At 37.9% G+C, this 22142-nt stretch overlaps 1 protein-coding gene across 1 annotated transcript; it reads right to left on the bottom strand.

Annotated features, from left to right (window-relative positions):
* Nucleotides 1-648: 648 nt before the first annotated feature.
* LOC148046248 (vomeronasal type-2 receptor 26-like) lies at nucleotides 649-18834 on the bottom strand. Its single transcript, XM_087714615.1, has 5 exons — nucleotides 18595-18834; nucleotides 15386-16216; nucleotides 13938-14147; nucleotides 7983-8109; nucleotides 649-1547 (listed from the first exon to the last, which is right to left on the bottom strand). Exons 1-5 carry the CDS (start codon nucleotides 18832-18834, stop codon nucleotides 649-651), a joined length of 2307 nt encoding a protein of 768 aa, XP_087570741.1.
* Nucleotides 18835-22142: the final 3308 nt, after the last annotated feature.

The following is a 22142-nucleotide window of genomic DNA, read 5'->3' as shown; positions in this document are numbered from 1 at the left end:
ACACAGATAAATAAATAAAGTAGTGAATAAATAACTAAATTAATAAATAAATATATTAATAACATTTAAAGTTTGGGAAAAGGCTGTAAGGGAAAATTAATAGAAATAGGCCAGTGTGAGTATTATTAGTATTGTTTCTTTATTAATTATTCTTTGTTGTTGATGCACCCTCTGTTCTTGCCATTGGGCATGCACCAAAAGCTCACCAGAAACCAGAAGCACTAAAAGTGCAAGTTTAATCATCCCACAGGGGGAATTGGCTGTGAAGACTTTGGTCATGATGCATTGGCTATAATTATGGAGCCTCAGAGAAATAATGGAGTAGTAATGGTGATGGTGTATCACTGGTGGAGGACCAGCCATGGACAAAGGTCTGTGATTGTTCAGACGGTCTAGGAAAGCAGGGTCGTGTGGGCCTAATGCCTTGTCCCATTCTGGATTGCTTGAAAACTAAACCACCATCAGGTTCTGTGCTGATTATTCTTAGCCTTACCCCAATTGGATTTTAACCTTAACAAATGGCAATAATTGTCTGTACAATGACAAAGCACTATATGTACATATATTCACACAGATGTTTGCTAATAGTCAGGTTCCCATTGGATACTAAAAGAGCAAATTTGGAAATAGAATTTTTAATTTATATTATTATTTTTTCTTTATTAACTGTTCCCTGTTGTTTAGTTCTGGCTTAATAATGATTATACAGCATTTGGGGAAATAAATGCAGGCCAGCAATCCAGCACTAGAAGCCAAAATGGAAAAAACCTCCACAGCCACCATATATTTGCCTTTTGTGCTCAGGTAGGAAGGAACAAAGGAGATCCAGACACTGCAGAAGATCAGCATGCTGAAAGTGAGGCATTTGGCTTCATTGAAACTGCTGGGAAGATTCCTGGAGAAAAAAGCTACTGTGAAACTAGCAGCTGCCAGAAAGCCCATATAGCCCAGGACACAATAGAACATGGTAGCTGAGCCTTCATTGCACTGAAGTATGATTTCCTCAATTTCTGAATGGGTGTCAATGTCAGGGAAAGGAGGAAATGTGAACAGCCACACTGTACAGATGCCTACTTGAATCAGAGAACTAGAAAAAACAATGGAAATGGCTAGTCGTCTTCCCACCCAGTTCCTCATCCGGGACCCTGGCTTGGTAGCCATGAAAGCCAGAACCACAGTGATGGTTTTTGCCAGCACAGAAGACACAGCCACTGAGAAGATGATGCCAAAGCTAATTTGTCGGAGGAGACATATTATATTTCCAGGTGCAATGAGGAACTGCAGTGAGCAAAGGAAACAGAGGAAAAGGGAAATAAGTAGAAGATAGGTGAGATTTCTGTTATTGGCCTTGACAATGGGAGTATGGTGATATTTCAAAAATGTTGCCAGAACCACAACTGTGCAAGCAGAAAAGAAAAGTGCCAGAATCAGTAGACATATTCCCATTGGTTCCTCATAGGATAAGAATGATAATCTTTTGGGAAGACATGAATCTTGATCCTTATTTGGATATTGACCTTCTGGGCATTTGGAACAGTCATCCATGTCTGAAATTTAAATTTAAATGTATTAAATATATATACATGTATGTGTTTCTATTTTCAAATTTCTATTTTAATCCTGTGATTATTCTATGAATATTATTATGGCCTATCAAATTTCTTAACAGCAAAAATAGCAAAATCCATCAGACCTATCATACTTGGATTTTAACAAGGTAATTCTCTCCAAAGGATTCTACTTAATATTTATAATGTTATTACTGCCTTTTATCTATTCTATGTATTACACATATATCTATGCAATGAGGAACTGCAGTGAACAAAGAAAGCAGAAGAGGAGGGAAACAAGTAGAACATAGGTGAGATTTTGGTTATTGGCCTTGACAATGGGAGTATGGTGATACTTCAAAAATGTTGTCAGCACCAAAATTGTGCAGAGAGAAAATGAAAGTACCAGAGTGACTAAACCTATTCTCATTATTCTTCATAGATCAAAAAGATACTTTCTTTGGAAGACAAGAATCTTGTTTCTTTTTTTGTATTCATCTTCTGGGCATTTGAAACAGTCATTCATGTCTGGAATGTAAGTATCAATATTTAATATATGTATATACATTTGATAATCATACTATTCTTTGTATCAATTCTTAGTGTCATATTTTTCCTCTGCATACAAGATTACATTATATGGACCTTTATATTATCCATTTGACTTCCTTCTGTTATACCAGGGATACAATGTACATGAAAAAAATAATGGAAATTCTTTGCTAAGTGAAAAATCATAAGTTACTTATGAGTTCATCTCAAGTTTCTCATTTATTATTTGTGCTTTACATTGTTTGAACTTACTTTATTTTGGTTTTATTGTTACATCAATCTTCAACAAGATCCTCTAGAAAGCATTATTAAAAGTAGTGTGTGTGTGTGTGTGTGTGTGTGTGTGTGTGTGTGTGTTTGTGCTTGTGTTTTTGTGTGTGTGCCCAAAACACCAGCCTGAAGATGGTAAGTGAGACCTTGCTGAAACGTTGCCAAGACAACCTCAATCTTACATGGAAAAAGACTTGAATATAACAAGACCAGCATACCTACACCTGTGAATCTGTAGATTCTATCTGTAGATAGAAGGAGCACCCCTCTCACCTGTCATCGCAAACTTATACATGGAACATTTTGAAACTAACGTCTTAGATAAATCTGAACACAAACCCAAACTCTGGCTTAGATATGTTGATGACACTTTTGTGATTTGGCCAACTTTCCTTTCTGGACATCCTAATCTACAAAAAAAAACAATGGCTCCCTCGAACATACCATCTACCAGAAAAAAAACACACACACCAACCACTACTTAAATGCACAATCCCATCACCACCCTGCACAGATCAACTCTGTAGCCAAGACCCTAATCTCCAGAACCAAATGCCTAGCCAACAAAGACCATCTGAAAACTGAATTACACACTCTCACAAATGTATTAATCTTCAATGGTTTCCAAACAAAAACAATTACCAACCTAATCCAAAGGGAGACTCCCCCCAAAAACCGAGACACAGAACAGGACAACAGCATCACCCTCTTCCCTTACATCAAAGCCACCACAGATAAAATCAGCAAAATTCTCCACAAACACAATATCAAGACAGCCTTCAACACTGACTAAAAAATAGTCAACATCTTAAGAAACCCCAAAGACAAAATCCAGCTAGAAAACCAAGGAGTTTACAAAATAACATGCAAAATCTGCCCTGCAATATACATAGGACAAATGAATAAGAAAATAAATGCACACATCACAGAACACAAGAATGCAGTATGAAAAAAAGAAAAAAAAACTTCCTCCCTTTTCCAGCACCTTAAAGCTACAGGACATGAAATTAATTTTGAAGGAACCAGGTTAATCTCCAAAACAGAACACTTCAACAAGAGAATAATTATGGAAGCTATTGAAATAGAGAAACATCCCCACAACATAAATAAATGTGACGATACCTCCCTCCTAGCAGACATCTGAAAACCAGCCATAGTCAACGAACGAGCCCCAGCCACAACCCAGGCCATTACAACACAAAACAACAATGGACACACAGCCAGCACCAATCTACCAATCATGTTACAGACACACATCCAATCAATCCACTTACTGAAACAACGCCAGCACTTCACACCCACCCACCAAGATTTATAGAAAGACGGCAGCTCCGATCACATTTTAAGCCCAAAACCCAGCCTGAAGATGGCAAATGAGACCTCACTGAAACGTTGCCAAGACAATCTCAATCTTACACAGGAAAAGTGTATATATAAAGTGTGTGGTGTGTGTGTGTGTGCGTGTGTGTGATCATTTTTTGTTTAATGTTGTTCATTTAGTATACTTAAAATATTATAATTTGCACAAAATCAAAACAAAATCAAACAATTTTAAATAGGTGAAATCAATTCTCCACAGTGAGCAATTCCCTAAAAAGTGCTAACCAGAATTTAAAAAGCTGAGCTCTGTGGCCTTAAATAGTTGATTAGAAATATCTACAAGGCTGACATTGCTGGGTGTCACTGGCAAAACCTAATCAGTGTTTTAAAGGCATTTGGTTGCTTCCTTTGGTTGTGGCCTCTGGCTCACACCAACCTATGCACCAAGCAAATAGCCAGTGCTACTTTCTTCATTTTATGACATGTTCTACATTGTGTCTGCTTGCTTTCTTGCAATCCTTTCCTCTCCAATTAAAATAAATATAAACATCAATTCTCTTCTTGCTGAATTATTGCAGCTCCAGCATTCCAAAGTGTGGGGGAGTGGAGAAAATATGCCTGCCCAGGTATCTTTTGTCTAATGCCTGCCTTCTTTGGAAAACCATTCACAGTTACAATAGTAATTAAAGGTTGTGACCAATCCTCGTATTTAACACCTTTTCAAGTGTATAGGGAAAAGAAAAAACTGAAATAACATTATAAGCATAGCTGCAGTCTCACTTAGCAACTCCATCTCTTAATAGCAGAAGGGGGGGGTTCAATTGTGATGTCAGATGCAAGGAACCAATACAACTCAGGAAATAGAGCAAAGCTGCTTCTTTATTGATGGTCACCTATTTATAAGAATCTCACCAAAATGAGTGAATTTCCTTAAGAAACTGAAGATAAAGGCTTTCATAGCCTGGCATCTGTTGTTTCCTTCCACAAAGTGACTCCATGCTCAAATTCCTTTTTATTCTCCTCTAAGTGAGAATCAAAAAAAATTATCATCTCAATTAATTGTTTGGGATTTTGTAAATATTTTTTTTAAATAAATAAAAATAGCATCAAAAAGTTTTAGATAACTCCAAAAATAATAATTAATATGCCCTACAAATGATATATTGAGCTGAGGTGGTGCAAGTGGTTAGAGTGCAGTACTGCAGGCTACTTCTGCTGCCTGCCAGCTGCATGCAATTTGGCTGTTCAAATCTCAGCAGGCTCAAGGTTGACTCAGCCTTCCAGCCTTCCAAGGTGGGTAAAATGAAGACCCACATTTTTGATTCTGTAATATGATTACAGAAGGCTGTAAAGAACTATGAAGTAATGAAAGGTAAAGGTTCCCCTCACACATACGTGCTAGTTATTCCCGATTCTAGGGGGCAGTGCTCATCTCTGTTTCAAAGCTGAAAAGTCAGAACTGTCCGAAGATGTCTCCATGGTCATGTGGACGGCATGACTAAATGCCAAATGCATATGGAATGCTGTTACCTTACCACCAAAGGTGGCTCCTATTTTTCTACTTGCATTTTTATGTGCTTTGAAACTGCTAGGTTGGCAGAAGCTGGGACAAGTAATGGGAGTTCACTCTGTTATGTGGTGCTAGGGATTCATACTACTGAACTGCCAACCTTTCTGATTGATAAGCTCAGTGTCTTAGCCAATGAGCCATCAAATTTTTCCTGACCACACCACATCCTCAGGATGTGGCAGGATTAAAAATTAATAAAGATAAAACAAAAAAAAATTAGCGAAAAATATAACAGAAAAACAAAATAATGGAGAAATTAGATATTCAAATAGTAAAAAAGTGAAATATTTGGGAATACAGTTGACCTTGAGATGTGTAACTATTAAGAAAGATAATTATTATAAACTAAGAAACCAAATTGAAATGGATATAAAGAAATGGAAAAATTTAGAGCTATCTCTAATGGGTAGAATAGCAATAATTAAGATGAATATACTACCAAGAATATTATTTTTATTCCAAACAATACTGATAAAACTTGAAAAAAATACTTCAAAAAATTAAATAAAATAATAAGAAAATATGATTGGCAAGGAAAGAAAGTGAAAATTAATATAAGAATGCTACAAGATTCTAGAATTCTAGAGGTGGATTTGGTGTACTGAACTGTGAATTATACTATCAAGCGGCAGCTCTAACATGGATAAAAGAATGGATATTACTAAGAAATGCAAGGTTGCTATCCTTGGAGGAACAACCAATATGCAACTGGATTGGCACAAATTTTTGTGATATAGGAAAAATAGAATACATGGTTACTTTCAGAGACACTATGTAAGAAATGATTTGTACGCAGTATAGGAAAAAGTAAAAGAAAAACACTATATGGAAATACCAATGTGGCTTTCAACAGTAGAGGCTTGGGCACATACTACATTTCATAGTAGTATGAAAAAGGTTATAAGATACAAAGATATTTAACAATGCAGAGAAAACTAAAACAGAAGAGAATTAGAACAAGGGATTGATATAAGATGGTTTAACCAAATGCAAATACAAACAAGATATGAAAAAAGATGTGAAAGAGTATGGTTGTAATATGGAAAACTCAGAATTACATAGGAACAGATGAAAAAATGATAAAAAAAATTGTACAGTTATTTACTTAGAATATACCTAGAAGAAGAAGAGGTCAAAGAAACAATGATAAGATGGGCAAAAAACTTTGGATATACAATAGAACTAGAAAAATAGCAACAGCATTGGGAAAGGAATTATAATCTGACAATGGTGGCAGCATATAAAGAGAATTTATATAAAATGTTTATAGATGGCACATGACACCTGAAAGATTAGCAAAAATGTTTAAGGATAAATCAGTTAAATGTTGGAAATGTCACCAATTGCCAGGAACATACTATTATATGTGGCGGACGTGTAGGGATGCAAAAAGGTATTGGGTTAAAAATACAAACATGGTTAGAGAAAATGATACATAAACCCGTAGAGTTTAAGCCAGAGATATTCTTATTGAGTATTCTACCAGAGAAATACAGTAAATAAGATTCATATTTGATTGTACAAATAATAACAGCAGACAGAATTAGATTCGTAAAAAACTAGAAAGCAGACAAAAATCTCATCGGAATGGGAAGTAATAAAGATATTAGATTGCACAGAAATGAACAGGTTGACATTAAGAACAAAGGACAAAGAGGAATTAGTGTACTACAGGACATTGGGATGATTTTATGATTGGCTTGAAAAAAGATATAAATAGAAAGAAAAGAACAAAGGATGAAATAAGTATCTCAGATGACACATGATTAATATATAATAGGGGAAATAAGAAAAATTAAAATGTAAATATACAGGGGAAAATGATATGAATTGACAGATATTAAATAACAATTATAAGAATGTACATCTAAGAGTGAATTTGAAAGGAAAAATAGAAAACGTTTTACAAAAATAGTGGTGTGAAGCGGCATATAAGTCTAAATGTTATTGTTGTATATGCTAAGTCATTTAGGTACTCAGTTCAGATGAAGACTGCCCAGTTCATGCCACCAGGTTTAAACTCTTAACTCTGCCTGAAGCTTTCCTTTCAATTGGTTGGGGAATCTTTCTTTATGCAAAGGGGAAATCTATTAATTGATAAACTATAATTCAAACCTCATACTTATGTGTTCTGCCCTCCCCCTCTGTCCGGTAATGAACAAAGACAAAGGTTTAGCTGTTTGCCACTCTTTATTTACAGCAATTATAATACTGAAAGCCCACAAACGACTCACTGGCAACCCAGATTCCAACAGACACAGGAACACAAAACAGACCAGACGAGGAGTTCTCCAGATTACTACGAATTGTTGTGTCTTGCAAAAGGACACTTCCCAAAGTCTCTTCTTATATACTCTCTTGGGAGGGGCCAAGCCACAACAACCTGGGTTTGATTATCTCTTATGAGTCTGTCTCTGTAACTGCTGCCTCGTTTCTCCACCTTTTGTTGCCTGGCAACAGGACAAACTCCCTTTGATCTTCCCCACTGCTCCATGCCTCAGGTGCCTCCTGGTGGCCAACCAGCCTTTCTGGTCCCTGCTCTCAGTCTAAACCCTGCCCAGAGTCCTCCACATCTTTCATAGCAGACTCATAGGGTTCCTCGCTATCGGAGTCCATCGGTAGCTCCAATGGCTCCTGCTGGGCCACAACACTTATGTTCATAGATCTGCCTTGGATGATCTACAGAATTACAAGTCAATTTGGTTTACATTATCTCTTACCCTTCTGGCTTGACATTTTCTCTTTAGGACATGGAAGGCAATCATAGCAACAAAATGGCTTCTCCTCCTGCTTTTTCTTGAAATAACCAGGGAGACAACTCTCAGTACACACCGAATCAGGTATGGTCTGCCCAATATATGAAAAAAGAAAAACAATCACTCATGCAGTTGGGAAAAAATGGAAAAATCATGACTGACTCAAATTCTGAAAATAAAGAGTGCTAATTTAAGGATTTGAATTGTTTTACTCTTCAACCTCATCATTAAAATTGTTCAAGAGTGAATTATTTTTTTCAATTCTACCAAGTATATAGGTAAATTTGTTCCTTCTATACTAGGAAATACTTTATACTCAGGTCATTTCTAAGGGGTGATTTTTTTCAGTAGAACGGTATTCACTTTTCAAGACACTAGGAAGCATCCACATATAGATATTATTATTACACAATTGTATCACAGCGGCCAGTTGTTTCGCCGGATTTGGCATTGGTTACTAGTCGGGCCCCACCCAGGGGCCTAGGACGTCGTAACGTATTTTCGTAATATGCGTGCAGATCCAAGCAGTGCGGCTTTTTGCATTTGACTGATGGTGATTTTGTAAATTTTTAACTGTTTTAAATGTAATTCCAGTGCTTTTGGAATAGCACCCAGTGTGCCAATTACCACTGGAATTACCACTGCTGGTTTGTGCTTTAGTCGTTGAATTTCGATTTTTAAGTCCTGGTATCTTGCGATTTTTTCATGTTCCTTCTCGGCGACCCTGCTATCACCTGGTATTGCGATGTCTATGATTGTGACCTTATTTTTCTCAACCAGTGTGATGTCTGGCGTATTATGCGCCAGTATTTTGTCGGTTTGTATACGGAAATCCCACAAGATCTTGACCATCTGATTTTCTGTGACTTTTTCAGGCTGATGTTCCCACCAGTTTGTTGCTGTTTTAATATTATAATTTTTGCACAAATTCCAATGGATCATTTGTGCTACTGAATTGTGCCGCAATTTATAATCAGTCTGCGCGATTTTTTTACAGCAGCTGAGTATGTGATCAACAGTTTCATCAGCTTCTTTGCAAAGTCTGCATTTGGCATCATCAGAGGATTTTTCGATTTTGGCCTTAATGGCATTTGTGCGGATAGCTTGTTCTTGCGCAGCCAGGATTAGTGACTCTGTTTCTTTCTTTAATGTACCTGTTTTTAACCATAACCAAGTTTGTTCACTGTCCACTTTATCTTTTATTTTTTCCAGAAATTGACCATGCAGTGCTTTGTTCTGCCAACTCTCCATTCTTGATTTTATCACATCTTTTCTGTATTCTTGTTTTGTCTGTTGGGCCTTCAGTAGATTTTTGTTCTTTACTTCGATTAATAGATGTTCTTGAGTTTCTTTTAAATAATCAGCCAGTGCATGTTTTTCTTCTTCAACTGTTTATTATTATTATTATTATTATTATTATTATTATTATTATTATTATTATTATTATTATTATTATTATTATTGCAACAACAGAATTGTATCACAGCGGCCACTTGTTTCGCTGGATTTGGCATTGATTACTAGTCGGGCCCCACCCAGGGGCCTAGGACGTCGTAACGTATTTTCATAATATGTGTGCAGATCCAAGCAGTGTGGCTTTTTGCATTTGATTGATGGTGATTTTGTCCATTTTTAACTGTTTTAAATGTAATTCCAGTGCTTTTGAAATAGCACCCAGTGTGCTGATTACCACTGGAATTAGCACTGCTGGTTTGTGCCATAATCGTTGAATTTTGATTTTTAAGTCCTGGTATTTCGCGATTTTTTCATATTCCTTCTCATCAACCCTGCTATCACCTGGTATTGCAATGTCTATGATTGTAACCTTGTTTTTCTCAACCGGTGTGATGTCTGGTGTATTATGTGCCAGTATTTTGTCCGTTTGTATGCAAAAATCCCACAAGATCTTTACCATCTGATTTTTGGTGACCTTTTCAGTCAAATGCAAAAGGCCGCACTGCTTGGATCTGCACGCATATTACGAAAATACATTACAAAGTCCTAGACCCCTGGGTGTGGCCCGACTAGTAATCAATGCCAAATCCAGCGAAACAACTGGCCACTCTGATACAATTCTGTTGTTGCGAATAATAATAATAAAACAGTGATACCATTGTCATTGGGGCACTTGATACCATGTCCAAGGATTTTATAAAATACATCAAGAAATTGCAGCTTTCTGCAATAATCAGCAGAACTGCAAAAAACTGCACTATTCAGAACATTGTACCTCTTTTGAATGTACTTGGTTAATACTTAGGATGCTGGCAGCAATCTGTATCAATCATTAGCACCAGTCAATGGTATATGTTGACTGGTTATCTTGAAGCTATCTTGACCCCTTCCAGTCAGGCTTCAGACCCGGTTACAGCACAGAAACCGCTTTGGTCGCATTGACCGATGATCTTTGGAGAGCCAGAGATGGAGGACATCCCTCCATCCTGGTTCTCCTTGACCTCTCAGCGGCTTTCGATACCATCGACTATGGTATCCTTCTGCGACAACTGCGGGAGGTGGGAGTGGGAGGCACCGTGTTGCGGTGGTTCTCCTCCTACCTCTCGGACAGGTCACAGTCGGTGTTAGTGGGGGGGCAGAGATCGACCCCTAGGCCCCTAACATATGGGGTGCCTCAGGGTTCGGTCTTATCCCCCCTACTATTCAACATCTACATGAAACCGCTGGGAGAGATCATCCGCAGGCATGGGATAAGATACCATCAATATGCGGATGATACCCAGTTGTATCTGTCCACCCCGTGCCAACTCAATGAAGCGGCAGACGTGATGAACCGAGGCCTTGAGGCCGTTATGGACTGGATGAGGGCTAACAAGCTTGTACTCAACCCAGAAAAGACCGAGTGGCTGTTGTGCTTCCCTCCCAAAGATTCGACCAATATTCCATCACTCAGGCTGGGGGGTCAAATTTTACACCCCTCAGAGAGGGTTCGCAACTTGGGAGTCCTCCTGGATCCACAGCTATCCTTTGACCACCACCTGACGGCTGTGACCAGGGGGGCATTTGCCCAGGTTCGCCTGGTGCGCCAGTTGCGACCCTACCTGAATCGGGAGGCTCTCACAACAGTCACTCGGGCCCTTGTGACCTCTAGGCTGGAATACTGCAATGTGCTCTACATGGGGCTGCCCTTGAAGAGCATCCGGCGACTTCAGCTAGTCCAGAACGCGGCTGCGCGAGTGATTGTGGGTGCACCTCGGTTCACCCACATAACACCTATCCTCCGCGAGCTGCGCTGGCTACCTGTCGATCTCCGGGTGCGCTTCAAGGTGCTATTAGTCACCCATAAAGCCCTCCATGGTAGTGGATCTGCGTACTTGAGAGACCGCCTTCTGCCAATTACCTCCCTGCGACCAATTAGATCTCATAGATTGGGCCTCCTCCGAATTCCATCTGCCAGCCAGTGCCGGCTGGCAACTACAAGGAGGAGGGCCTTTTCAGTAGTAGCTCTGACCCTTTGGAACGAGCTCCCCGTGGAGATTCGTACTCTCACCACCGTCCAGGCCTTCCGCATAGCCCTTAAGACCTGGCTAGCCCGTCAGGCCTGGGGACAAAGATAGCCGCCCCTCCCGAATGATGAATGAATGTTGCCTATTATTTTTACTTATGTGTGTCTACGTTATTGTTTGTATTCCCCTTCCTGATTTTATGTGAGCCGCCCTGAGTCCCCTCAGGGAAAAGGGCGGCCTATAAATGTTAATAAACTAAAAAAAAAACTAAAAACTATGTGATGCATTTTTGAATGTTCAATTGACTGAGTTTCATGTTTAATGAATAAAGTATCTAATGTGTAATGCAAAAAAATAATAATTAAAAAATAAAGAAGAATAAACCTTTTTGATGTTTTTTTAAATGACAAAATTGACACAGTGCTACAGAGGAATTATTGAGTTGGTCATTTGCACCTCTATAACTGTCTGGCTTGGTTGTGCAACCAATCAAGACCACAATGACTTCAGTGCATAATTAGAACTGCTGAAAAAGCAATTGCTACCAGGTTGCCTTCTGTTGAGGACCTGTATACTGCATGAACTAGTAGAGGCCTGTGAAAATGTCTCCAGAGGTCTCTCATAGCCTGCACACAAACAGGTTCAACTTCTACCCTCAAAATGTTGCTACAGGGCACTGCACATCAGAACAACTAGACACAAGGACATTTCCCCCCATGCCATCCCTCTGCTAAACAACTAATTCCTACAACACTGTCAAACTATCTAAAAAAGCGGTATTACCATCATTATTCTCATCTTTCCTATTACTTATCTCCTTCTCTTCTTATGACTATAACTTTGTTTCTTATCACTATTGTTGTATATACTTTGAGAGCTTACTCACTGGAAACAAATTACTTGTGTGTCTAATCACACTCGGCCAATAAAAAATTCTTTCTATTCTATTATTCTGCTAATAAAACATATTCCAAAAAGCAGTGAACAAAGATTTCCTAACTTTTTCCACTTTTTAGTTGTTTTAACAATCTATATCATGTAACATAAATGTACATACAAACTCCATTCCCCATAAATGGATTAAAATTTCAACTTCATATAATAACTCTAGAAATAGTATTCAAAAAATTGAATAGATGAAGCATTTTGAAACTTTGATATATTATTAGATGTTAAAAAAATAAGAAGGGTTAATTATGATGCATGAATATATTTCAGAAATTGGACTCATTCACAACTTAAGAATAAAACAAAGTTGGAGAAATAAAAAACAATATTTCATGTACTGTATATGTTAAAAATATTTGTTAATTTTTATTCCACATACATATTAAAAAGAAAAGCTTAAAAGCTTGCTTTGTTCTTATTAAGTTTTGAGTGACTCCAATTTCTGAAGTAGATTCTCTCTCTCTCTCTCTCTCTCTCTCTCTCTCTCTCTCTCTCTCTCTCTCTCTCTCTCTCTCCCTCCCTCCCTCCCTCCCTCCCTCCCTTCTCCCCTCCCCCCCGTGTGTGTGTGTGTGTGTGTGTGTGTGTGTGTGTGTGTGTGTGAAGTATCTCCAGGAATCAGAAGATAGTAGTGGTGATAGATATAGCAGTTTTAAGTGACAGACACATTAGTTAAAAAGGACTATGAGATTCTGGAGAAGTACCAGGGCTTAAAGAAAGAACTCAAGAGGATGTACAAATAAAAGCCAAAGTGGCCCAGTGGTGGCAGGAATGCCCAGCAAGAGGTGGAAGAATAGCTCCAACAGAACCCAAGAACAATATCAAATCTCTTTTTAATATCAATTCTCTTTCTAAAAGAGTACAGTGTTAAGATCAGCTAATATACAGTGTAGAACCCTCAGACTCCCGACATTTAGGAGATAATTCAAGTTTGAGGAAGACAAATGCTACCCATAAGGATGAGAAGATAATATTGTTTATTTGTAATGCATAGTAGATGCATAAACTTAGAAGTCAAATGTACTGTTTGTAGAAAATGTATGTATATTTATCTGTGAGAGAGTGCGCTTTCTAATCACTCTTAAAGTGAGACACTGTGACTTCTAATCAGAGAATCCCAACAGCTGCTGAGACTAGTCCCTGAAGTTCTGTTGCAAATATTTTTGGAAATATTTTGCCATAGCCTTTTTCCTAGGACCCAGAGAAAGTGAAAGTGAAAGTAATTGCTAAGGTTACACTTTGGGTTTACAGCTTAACCACAGCAACAAACTGGCCCTTATCCATTACAATTATGTTGGTGTAAGAACTTTATATATCTCCTTTGTTTTTTAAAAATCTGACAGCAAGATAGGGCATGAAAATCTATACTAATATTTGGGATGTTTAGATATAACTGCTGTTCAGAAAATTTAATTTTTAATGTGGACAATTCTTTCTATCTTTAATTACATAGAATTAGTTTTAGGAAATTATCCCAAACATTTAAACAATATCACCTACATCAAGAACTTACTTGGCTGAAAGTGCTGGACCAGGTGATGGCTTCCTCATGAATGGTGAACATCTTATCTTCAACAGCCCAGGGATCCAGCTTTCCAACTTTCACTCGATGGAAAGACTGGTTGTGGAATGTGATCCAGTTCTCAATCTCTAATCCTGTAATAAGTTTGCCATTCTGGTCAAAGGAAATTTCATTCCCAATGCTATTGTTAAATGAAACTCTCTTCAAAAAGAAGTGAAGCTGAATAAGAAACCAACATTCAAAAACAAGCCATGGTTACTATGTGTATAGTAACAGTTGTTGCTTCTTGGTGTTATTCTCAGTATAAGGCACAACAGTTTACTCTTCACTATATTTTATTATTTCCTATTCTATTTTCTGCTTATCTTTCCATGTATGCAGGAAAGAAATACAATTTGGATGGAAGCTGGTTAGTTTCTGCTATCTTCTCTTCCATTGTCTTCTGAAGATAATGTACAAAAGTTCTGCATCTCTCACTTCTAGATATGTCATGAAACCACAGGCACATAATTTCTGCTGCACAGTCATTTGTAGTGTGTCCACAGTTATTTGACTCCACTCTGCATTCATTATTCTTTCCTTTTCAAGCACAAAGGCAATAGCTGGTGGCTTTGGAAATATTTTCATCTTAAAAAATCAATTAGAAATTTCTTCCATCTCCTAGGTATATTAAAGTATTCACTATTTCAGGCCCATACCTTTATTGACTAAAATGCTTTTGAGGATGTTGCTTAAAAGGGGCGGTCAACTTGAACAAACAGTTCTTGTGACTCTAAATGTATTAAAGCTTCTTATAGAAAATAGAGTCATTATCTTTTCCATTTGGTTCAAAATGCTTATCTAAGTAGCTTCTTCAGTATGAGTTGGTTGGGGGAATCCAATACATGTTCTCCAGAGTGATTTTATTTCTCACTTAATCTTAATAGGCTCTGTAGGTGAGTAGACAAAAAGTCATTGGAATGTGAATGTCTCTTTCCTTATGTTAAGTGTGGCCACCTTTGTAGACTTTTGAAGTGGTCTTTAATTTTCCTGGGGGCTGATGAAAGAACAACCTAACAAATGGAAGACAGGTTGTGTCTGAAGCCTCTACCATGACTCAACTTCCAGACAATTTTACCTAGATTACTGAGAATCTTCAATGACATATTACAGGAAATATATATCACATATGTGGGAAAGGGACAGGTAAAGCATATATAACTGTTACAGCTATCAGGAAGAGAGATTGAAAGTAAGTGAGCTGGGAAAAATTGAAGTACAAAGAAATTTGAGATAATTAATTTCACACAAAAAAGAGAAAATGATAAAGAGCAAACCTAGAAGGCATTACTAACTATCGACATCCCACTGCTCTTTGTGGCCAAAAGGCTGTGAGATGCCAGAAAATCAGTGCAATTCAAATTTGATTACCAATATATTTGATTATTCATAAAAATTACCTGCCATGGCTGGAGATCCTGAAGACCAAACTTTTTGTCACTCAACTTTGGCCAGTATTGCTGGTCCAACTTCATGGCATGCAAAGCATGTGCCACAGTGTACACAGCATTGTATATACTATAACTATGACTGGTCATCCTCATTTCAAAAAAAGTTCCAGGAAGAGTCTCCAGTTTCTCCATCCCTGTACAGACATCTTCCATTTCCTCATTCACAGGTGGATTTGGAAACACACAACCAAATGCATGCTCCCATACTTCCTTCAGGAAACCATCTTCTTTTGCTGAGAAATGGTTTCTTGTCTGGATAAAATGTTGGAATCCTGCAACTTCATTTGAGTAAGGTGCAAAGCTTAGAGCACCATGAAGGACTTGGATATCCCAGCTTTTCTGATAAAAGTATGATGCAAGACCCATTTGGGAAGCCATGATCCACACTTTACCTTTAGGCTTGATAGAAGCCATTTCCATTTCAGGTAGATATAACAACCATCGTAAATTTGCAAGATCATTATCATTGATTATGACAGCTTTGGCTTTGCTGCTAACAAGAAGATGAAATGTTTTTAGTAGCAATTTCAAACTAGCAACATAATTTGTGAAATATACTGGTTTGAATTGTTCCAAGAAAGCAATACAGATTCTATGGACTGCAAATATTGAAAATATTAGGTACTCAAAAGTTTTTCCACCAAGTCCTTTCACAAGAATTCCAACCCAAGTCCACCTGAAGTGTAAAAGTAGTTGAATAATTCCCTTGTAATAAAGTTGTTCACCTGGAACCATGTGGTAGTAGAAAGGACTTTCATTAGGAGAAGACCTTGTTGAAAACTATGGAAATAAAAATAAGGAAAGAACATAGAAATAACAGAAAAACATAGTGAAAATATGATTGAGAAAAGAAAATGTGTATCCACTCTAAATTAAAAGTTTTGAAATATGTCAACATATCTACCAATTTAGTAATAACAATGGCAATAGCACTTAGACTAACATACCATTTCACGGTGCTTTACAGCACTCTCTAAGAAGTTTAGAGAGTCAGTATATTACTGTCAATAATCTGAGTCTGACTCAGAATCAGAAGGATGGAAAGTTGGGTCAATCTTAAACCAGTTAGGATCAAACTCCAGACAGTGGGCAAAGTTAGCCTGCAATACTGCAGTCCAACCACTATGCCAGCATGGCTTAGTTACTTAGGATAGTATTGTGGGACTAAAGAATACTTATGTTCCCTTCAAAATCTACAATATTATGATTATCTGAATTCAGGAGCACTGAATTAACTTTGATAAAGAGCCTGATATCTGAATCCTTGGTTTGTCCTATTGTTATATATGTCCTTCCTTCCTTCCTTCCTTCCTTCCTTCCTTCCTTCCTTCCTTCCTTCCCTCCCTCCCTCCCTCCCTCCCTCCCTCCCTCCCAGTTAGCTTGCCCCAGGTTCAAAGGACTTCTCGCAACATAATATCTTGGTATATAAAATGAAATAATAAATAATGCAATAACAAGTAAGAAATTACAAAATTCCATGAGAGGTTTTTGTACATATATTAAATAATACACTAAGAAATGTCTCTCTTATTTTTAGTTTTCGAACTCCATTTCTAAAAAAAAATCAAACCTAAATTTGCTTTACCCTATTTCAGACTGATATGAACTTCTATTTCTTATGTACTTCTTGATGGAGAATGTTAACTCAGCCAGCTGTATCTCAAAGGGTAGTCCTGTAAATTGTCCAAGTATCTGTTCAGTTTAAGTTAAGATATTGAGGAAAAGAGGCGAGACATCAATGGGAACTTATTAGGGCCAGGAAGCATTTTTGTTCTGCATTGCTAATGATAATAAGTGGCATGGTGTTCTAGTGTTGAAGATGTTGCCACCCAAGAAGGTTGACAGTTCAATCCTAGGTAGCAACAGACATTTCTCTCTCAGGGTGCAAAGAGAAAATATCTGCTGCAAACTCCATGTAGGCATCAGAAATGGCATCTGGCCTGTAAATACTAAGCTCCGTTCAGCTATCTTGACTCTAAACATAATTAAGAGATTACAGGGTCATAAAAGGGGAGGAAATATTATTCATGGTAATGAGGCTTCTGATTCTGCTTATATGGCATCTGCTGTAATGACTTAGTATTGTTCTAAATTCAAGGATATTTTTTCCATTCATTAAAATATATTGTTCACTAAGACTTAATGTTTGAATATCTTTCCAGTATGTATTCTTTTCTTGTTCATATTTCACAACAATCTTCTTCCTATATTGATAGGTTTACTCTTTCTTAACTTTGATCATGATGATCGAAGTTCAAAACAATATTATGAATAAGCTCTGGATAAACAGTGAGAAGATCCCAATTCAAGAGCCATGATTTCTCACGTTAATTTAGGGCCAGTCCCTCTTTCTTAATTAAGCCTACCTCATCTGACAGTTATAGAAGAATGTAAATGTAGCTCTCACTTACTAACTGTCTCATATAACTACTATTTGGCATTAAATTGGTTTTGAAAAAAAAACTTTGCTGTGGATTAATGAATGTTGCAGTGTCCATAATCATGTAATCAATGATTTGAGCATTTCACAACCAGTATGCATTTACGATCATCAAGGCATACAAAAACCACATGATTCCTATTATAAAGGCTTCACAACCAGATCCCAGTAAGAAGATTTAATGGAGAACATAGAAGGTAAATCACAATTAATCTCGATGTGATGTGAAGTCTTTCTTTATGCACATGGTGATTCACTTAATAATGGAAATTAAAATGACGTTTAAGATTGTCACAGTCATGTTATTGTTTCAATTAGTGACTGAGGCACTTAAGTGCAGTTGCTAATCCCAATTGTGATCTGTAAATGAGGATTGTCAGAAGGAGGAGAAAGCGCTATTTATGCCTCTTTGAGCACTTGGATGAAAGGGAGGAAATATATCTAATAATGGAATAAAATATGAATAATTAAACTTTAGAAATATTGAAGGTTTTTTCTCATCACATTAGCAACTTTCATGCAACACTTATTATCAGTGATTAATCTTTGCAACTCAATAATAGCTACAACACATTATAAAATTCGGTTTGTTTTATTTCATGATATATTAAATATATTTTCTTAAACAAGCTCCATGGAGAAATGTACATGAAAGTTAATTGTATATTAATATGCAATGTATACTACAGTCTGGGGTGGGGGATCAAATTGATCTTACCTGTGGAACTTTGTAAGTGTCTAAAATATCTACCAAAGAGATTCCTGGATCAATATTTCCAACAACCGATATAAGTTTGTTCAAGTTGCCACACTTGTAATTGGGAATGAATCTGTTCTGACTGGAGAAAAAATCCATTTTGGCATGATAGCCACCATACCTATCACAGATTCTGAAGCCCAAGGTAATATTAGGTAAGAGTTGAAGCTCTTCATTGATCTTCTTAATAGTAAATATCATGGCCAAGAGATGCTGATAATACTTAGTCAGGACTCTGTAAAGAGAACTAGATGCTGTATCAAAGAAAATTCTCTACAAATGATGCTCCTTGAAGAAAAATGTTTTACAAAGAGATAATCACTTTTTCATATTAACTGAATATTTTTTTTTATTGCTAATCAATTCTGATTATGTGAAGTTGCTGACCAGAATAATTACCAAGCATGTAATATGGACATTAGCATTGTGTCACTATGATGTAAAATTAGTTTAATCACTTTTTCTTACACACATGGTGGTTTCAATTTAATGTGATTACAAAAAGTGGCAAATTGCATATATTTACAATTTTGTCTGGCTTAAATAAGGTATAAACAAGGTATATGAAGACTATAGAGAACTTAGTACAAAGTGTATTTCTAAGTACAAATAATTTATAAACTGGAAAAAACATCCCATTTAAACATAGCTGGGAAAGATTGTTTTTAATCACAAAGCTAATAATGACACATAAAAAACCATACTTAAGAATTTGATCTAGATTGATACAGACTATGGAAAGAAAACAGTATCTTACAAAGATTCACTAATAAGAGAATGATGGGGATCCTGCTCAAACCTTTCTGCATCTCTAGTTGGGAAGACAAGAGAAATAATGTCGCCAATGACTAGGTCACCTTGCTGGAAATATTTGTGAACGATTGGGATAGGATCTTGGATGCTACATTTTATTGGTTCCGTCTTGGAGGCTCTAAATGGCAATAGCAGTAGAAGAATCAATATCATTGTAATAAATATTAATCTCAAGTTGACAGTTTCTCTCATTTTCATGAGTTCCCAAAATGTGACAAACTTGAACTGGGTCTCTTTCTGTTCTTCACAAGATTTATGTAGCAAATCTTAGAGTGCAAATGGATCAGAGCAATAATTCTGATTGTTCTCCCTGTCTCTAAATTCTAAAATATTTAAATGTATACATAACTTATTCCTCATGCTTCAAAGGATAGTAATTGTAGAGACTGAGGAATAGCAAAGTAATTATAGCCTTTTTCATAATTATGAGAAGAGAAAATTGCAACCTTCAAATTATTAATGGAATAGTAGTGATGGAATGAACCATTATATAATAAAGGAAAAGATTTTGAGATAAAATCTCAAAGTGAAAGTTTTATGCGGGAAAATTCATATAGTGTACTTCAGTCAGCCAAAAACTTTAGCAATTTTTTCCCAGAATATATAGAGACATATATCTGCACTTCTTGGCAACAAGGTGCAATTTTTCCCTTGTAGTTACCTCAACAGCTACAATGAAATCCTAGGAAAAGTTCTCTTTCACTTAAAAGGTAATTGCCTATTACCATAAGGTTAAATGCAAATATTTTTAAATATTGTTATACAAACATGACCTTAAAGCAAGAACTATGTTTCCCCAAAAATAAGACCTATCCCGAAAACAAACCATAGACTGATTTTTAAACATGGACCTAATAAAGTCCTATCCCAAAAATAAGACCTAGTGAAAATCATCAACAGCCTAGGGAGGGGACATGGCCATCACCACAGATGGCAAGGGTACAGAGCCTGATGGCACAGTACAGGTGAGTTGATTACTTGTCCAAGCAGCAGCAGGAGGAAAAGGCGGGGGAAGGCATGGGATTCAGATGAGCTGTGTGGGCTGTGGGAAAGCTAAGCGTCAGAGCAGGTAGACAGCCACAGGAGGCTCTTCTTTAGGAAGTGGCACCAGCAGCAGACAGAGGGAGAAGTGTAGGGGTAAGGCATGTGATCCTAATGCTCTGCAAAAGCCACAGACAAGCTGATAGATGTGAAGATGAGCTTCCCGGGTCCAACTGCCCAATCCATCCTACTGTCTCTTGGCTTCCCTGTGGCCTATGTGGCCTCCCCCTCTCCCAGTGTCTACTACCATCTGCTGCTTGACAGTGTGAAGTTCTCGACTTTTGACCGGTCTTATATCCTTGCCTTACAACCAGTCACAAGTCCTCGACTTATGATGGGTCTTAGGTCCTCGACTTATGATCAGCCATAAGTCCTTGACTTACACTGACAGCCCGGCAACCAAAGGCTCACACCTATTTGTTTAGATGCACTGGGCTGAAAGCGGGATTCTCTTGGCTGCCCTGCTTGACAGCTTCTGTATAAATAGCAGGGCAAAGTGCTGAAATTGCTGTTCTTGTTCTGAGCTTGTGTTCTCTGTTAAATAAAGCCTGTTAAAGTACCTCAGTGACTCTGATGCTTATGTTCAATCTAATCTTCAATACTGGTGATGAAAGTGGAATCCTGAAGTGCTGACAACATTAGAAGTAAAGGATTTTTTTTCTTTCACCACTCTTCTCAGCTTTTCTCAGCTGTAAGAGAGGGCTGCTTTTCCTCAATTCGCCCCTTTTGGGTCAACTGAAGAATCCTGCAGAATGGGTTCCTTGAATGCTTTGAGTGCTTCCTCATAGCAAACAACTTCCATGAGCTGCCTGCAGATAGGAAGACTGGAGTTTTCCTCAGCTCCTGCAGTCCAGAAATGTTTGTGACCACATGTGCCCTGTCAGCCCCAGCGCCAGCCCCATTCACTTGGTTGGGGCACCTTAATAACCAAACTTAAAAACCACTATGCACCCACTCACTCACACATTGCCCATCGCTACACTTTTAGGCAATGTGTGCAGAAGGAAGGGGAATCGGTAAGTCAATTCCTCGCGTCACTCTGGACTGCGACCATTCAGTGTGAATTCCCAGATTTAGATGACTCCCTGATGGATCAATTCATCTGCAGAGTGAGGGACATTTGAAGTGGTGCCTTCTGGCATGCTTGGAGGTGACATTGCAAGCAGCCATGGACAAGGCCAAGGTAGGTGAAATGTCCGAACAGTCCACAGATGAGCTCCAAAAGTGCCAGCAGTGCTACAATTCTTCACCTAAAACTTGCCTCATTGATGAAATCACCCTGCTAGAGGAGCCATTCCCTGTGGAAGAAGTCCAGGTGGATCTCCTGTGGTCACTGTCAAGTAAGCGACCAGCTGGTCAACCAACACCCTCTCAGAGCGGCTGCCTCAGCTGCAGGGGAAATCATTCCCACGCAGATTGGCCTTTTAAAAAATTTGTCTATTGCCACTTCCAGAAGAAGGGCCACCTGTGGCACATTCGCCGAGCCAACTTGCCAGCAAAGATATCATCAGGGAGTTTGCCAATGTCTTTGATGGGTCCTTAGTAAATACAAGAGCTCTCCCATCAGTCTCAACCTCGACCGCCATTAGGCTTAAGGAGTCCTGGAGCCCATCGACCACTCCAGTTGTGGTCCCCATAAGGCCGAAAGGATTTGT

This window comes from Thamnophis sirtalis, unplaced genomic scaffold, assembly GCF_051295495.1.
Source record: "Thamnophis sirtalis isolate CommonGarterSnake01/CBP01778 unplaced genomic scaffold, rThaSir2_p1.2 scaffold_4, whole genome shotgun sequence".
Classification (NCBI taxonomy): Eukaryota; Metazoa; Chordata; class Lepidosauria; order Squamata; family Natricidae; genus Thamnophis; species Thamnophis sirtalis.
Note: the sequence above shows the minus strand (reverse complement) of the source record. Positions and strands in the feature narration are given on the sequence as shown.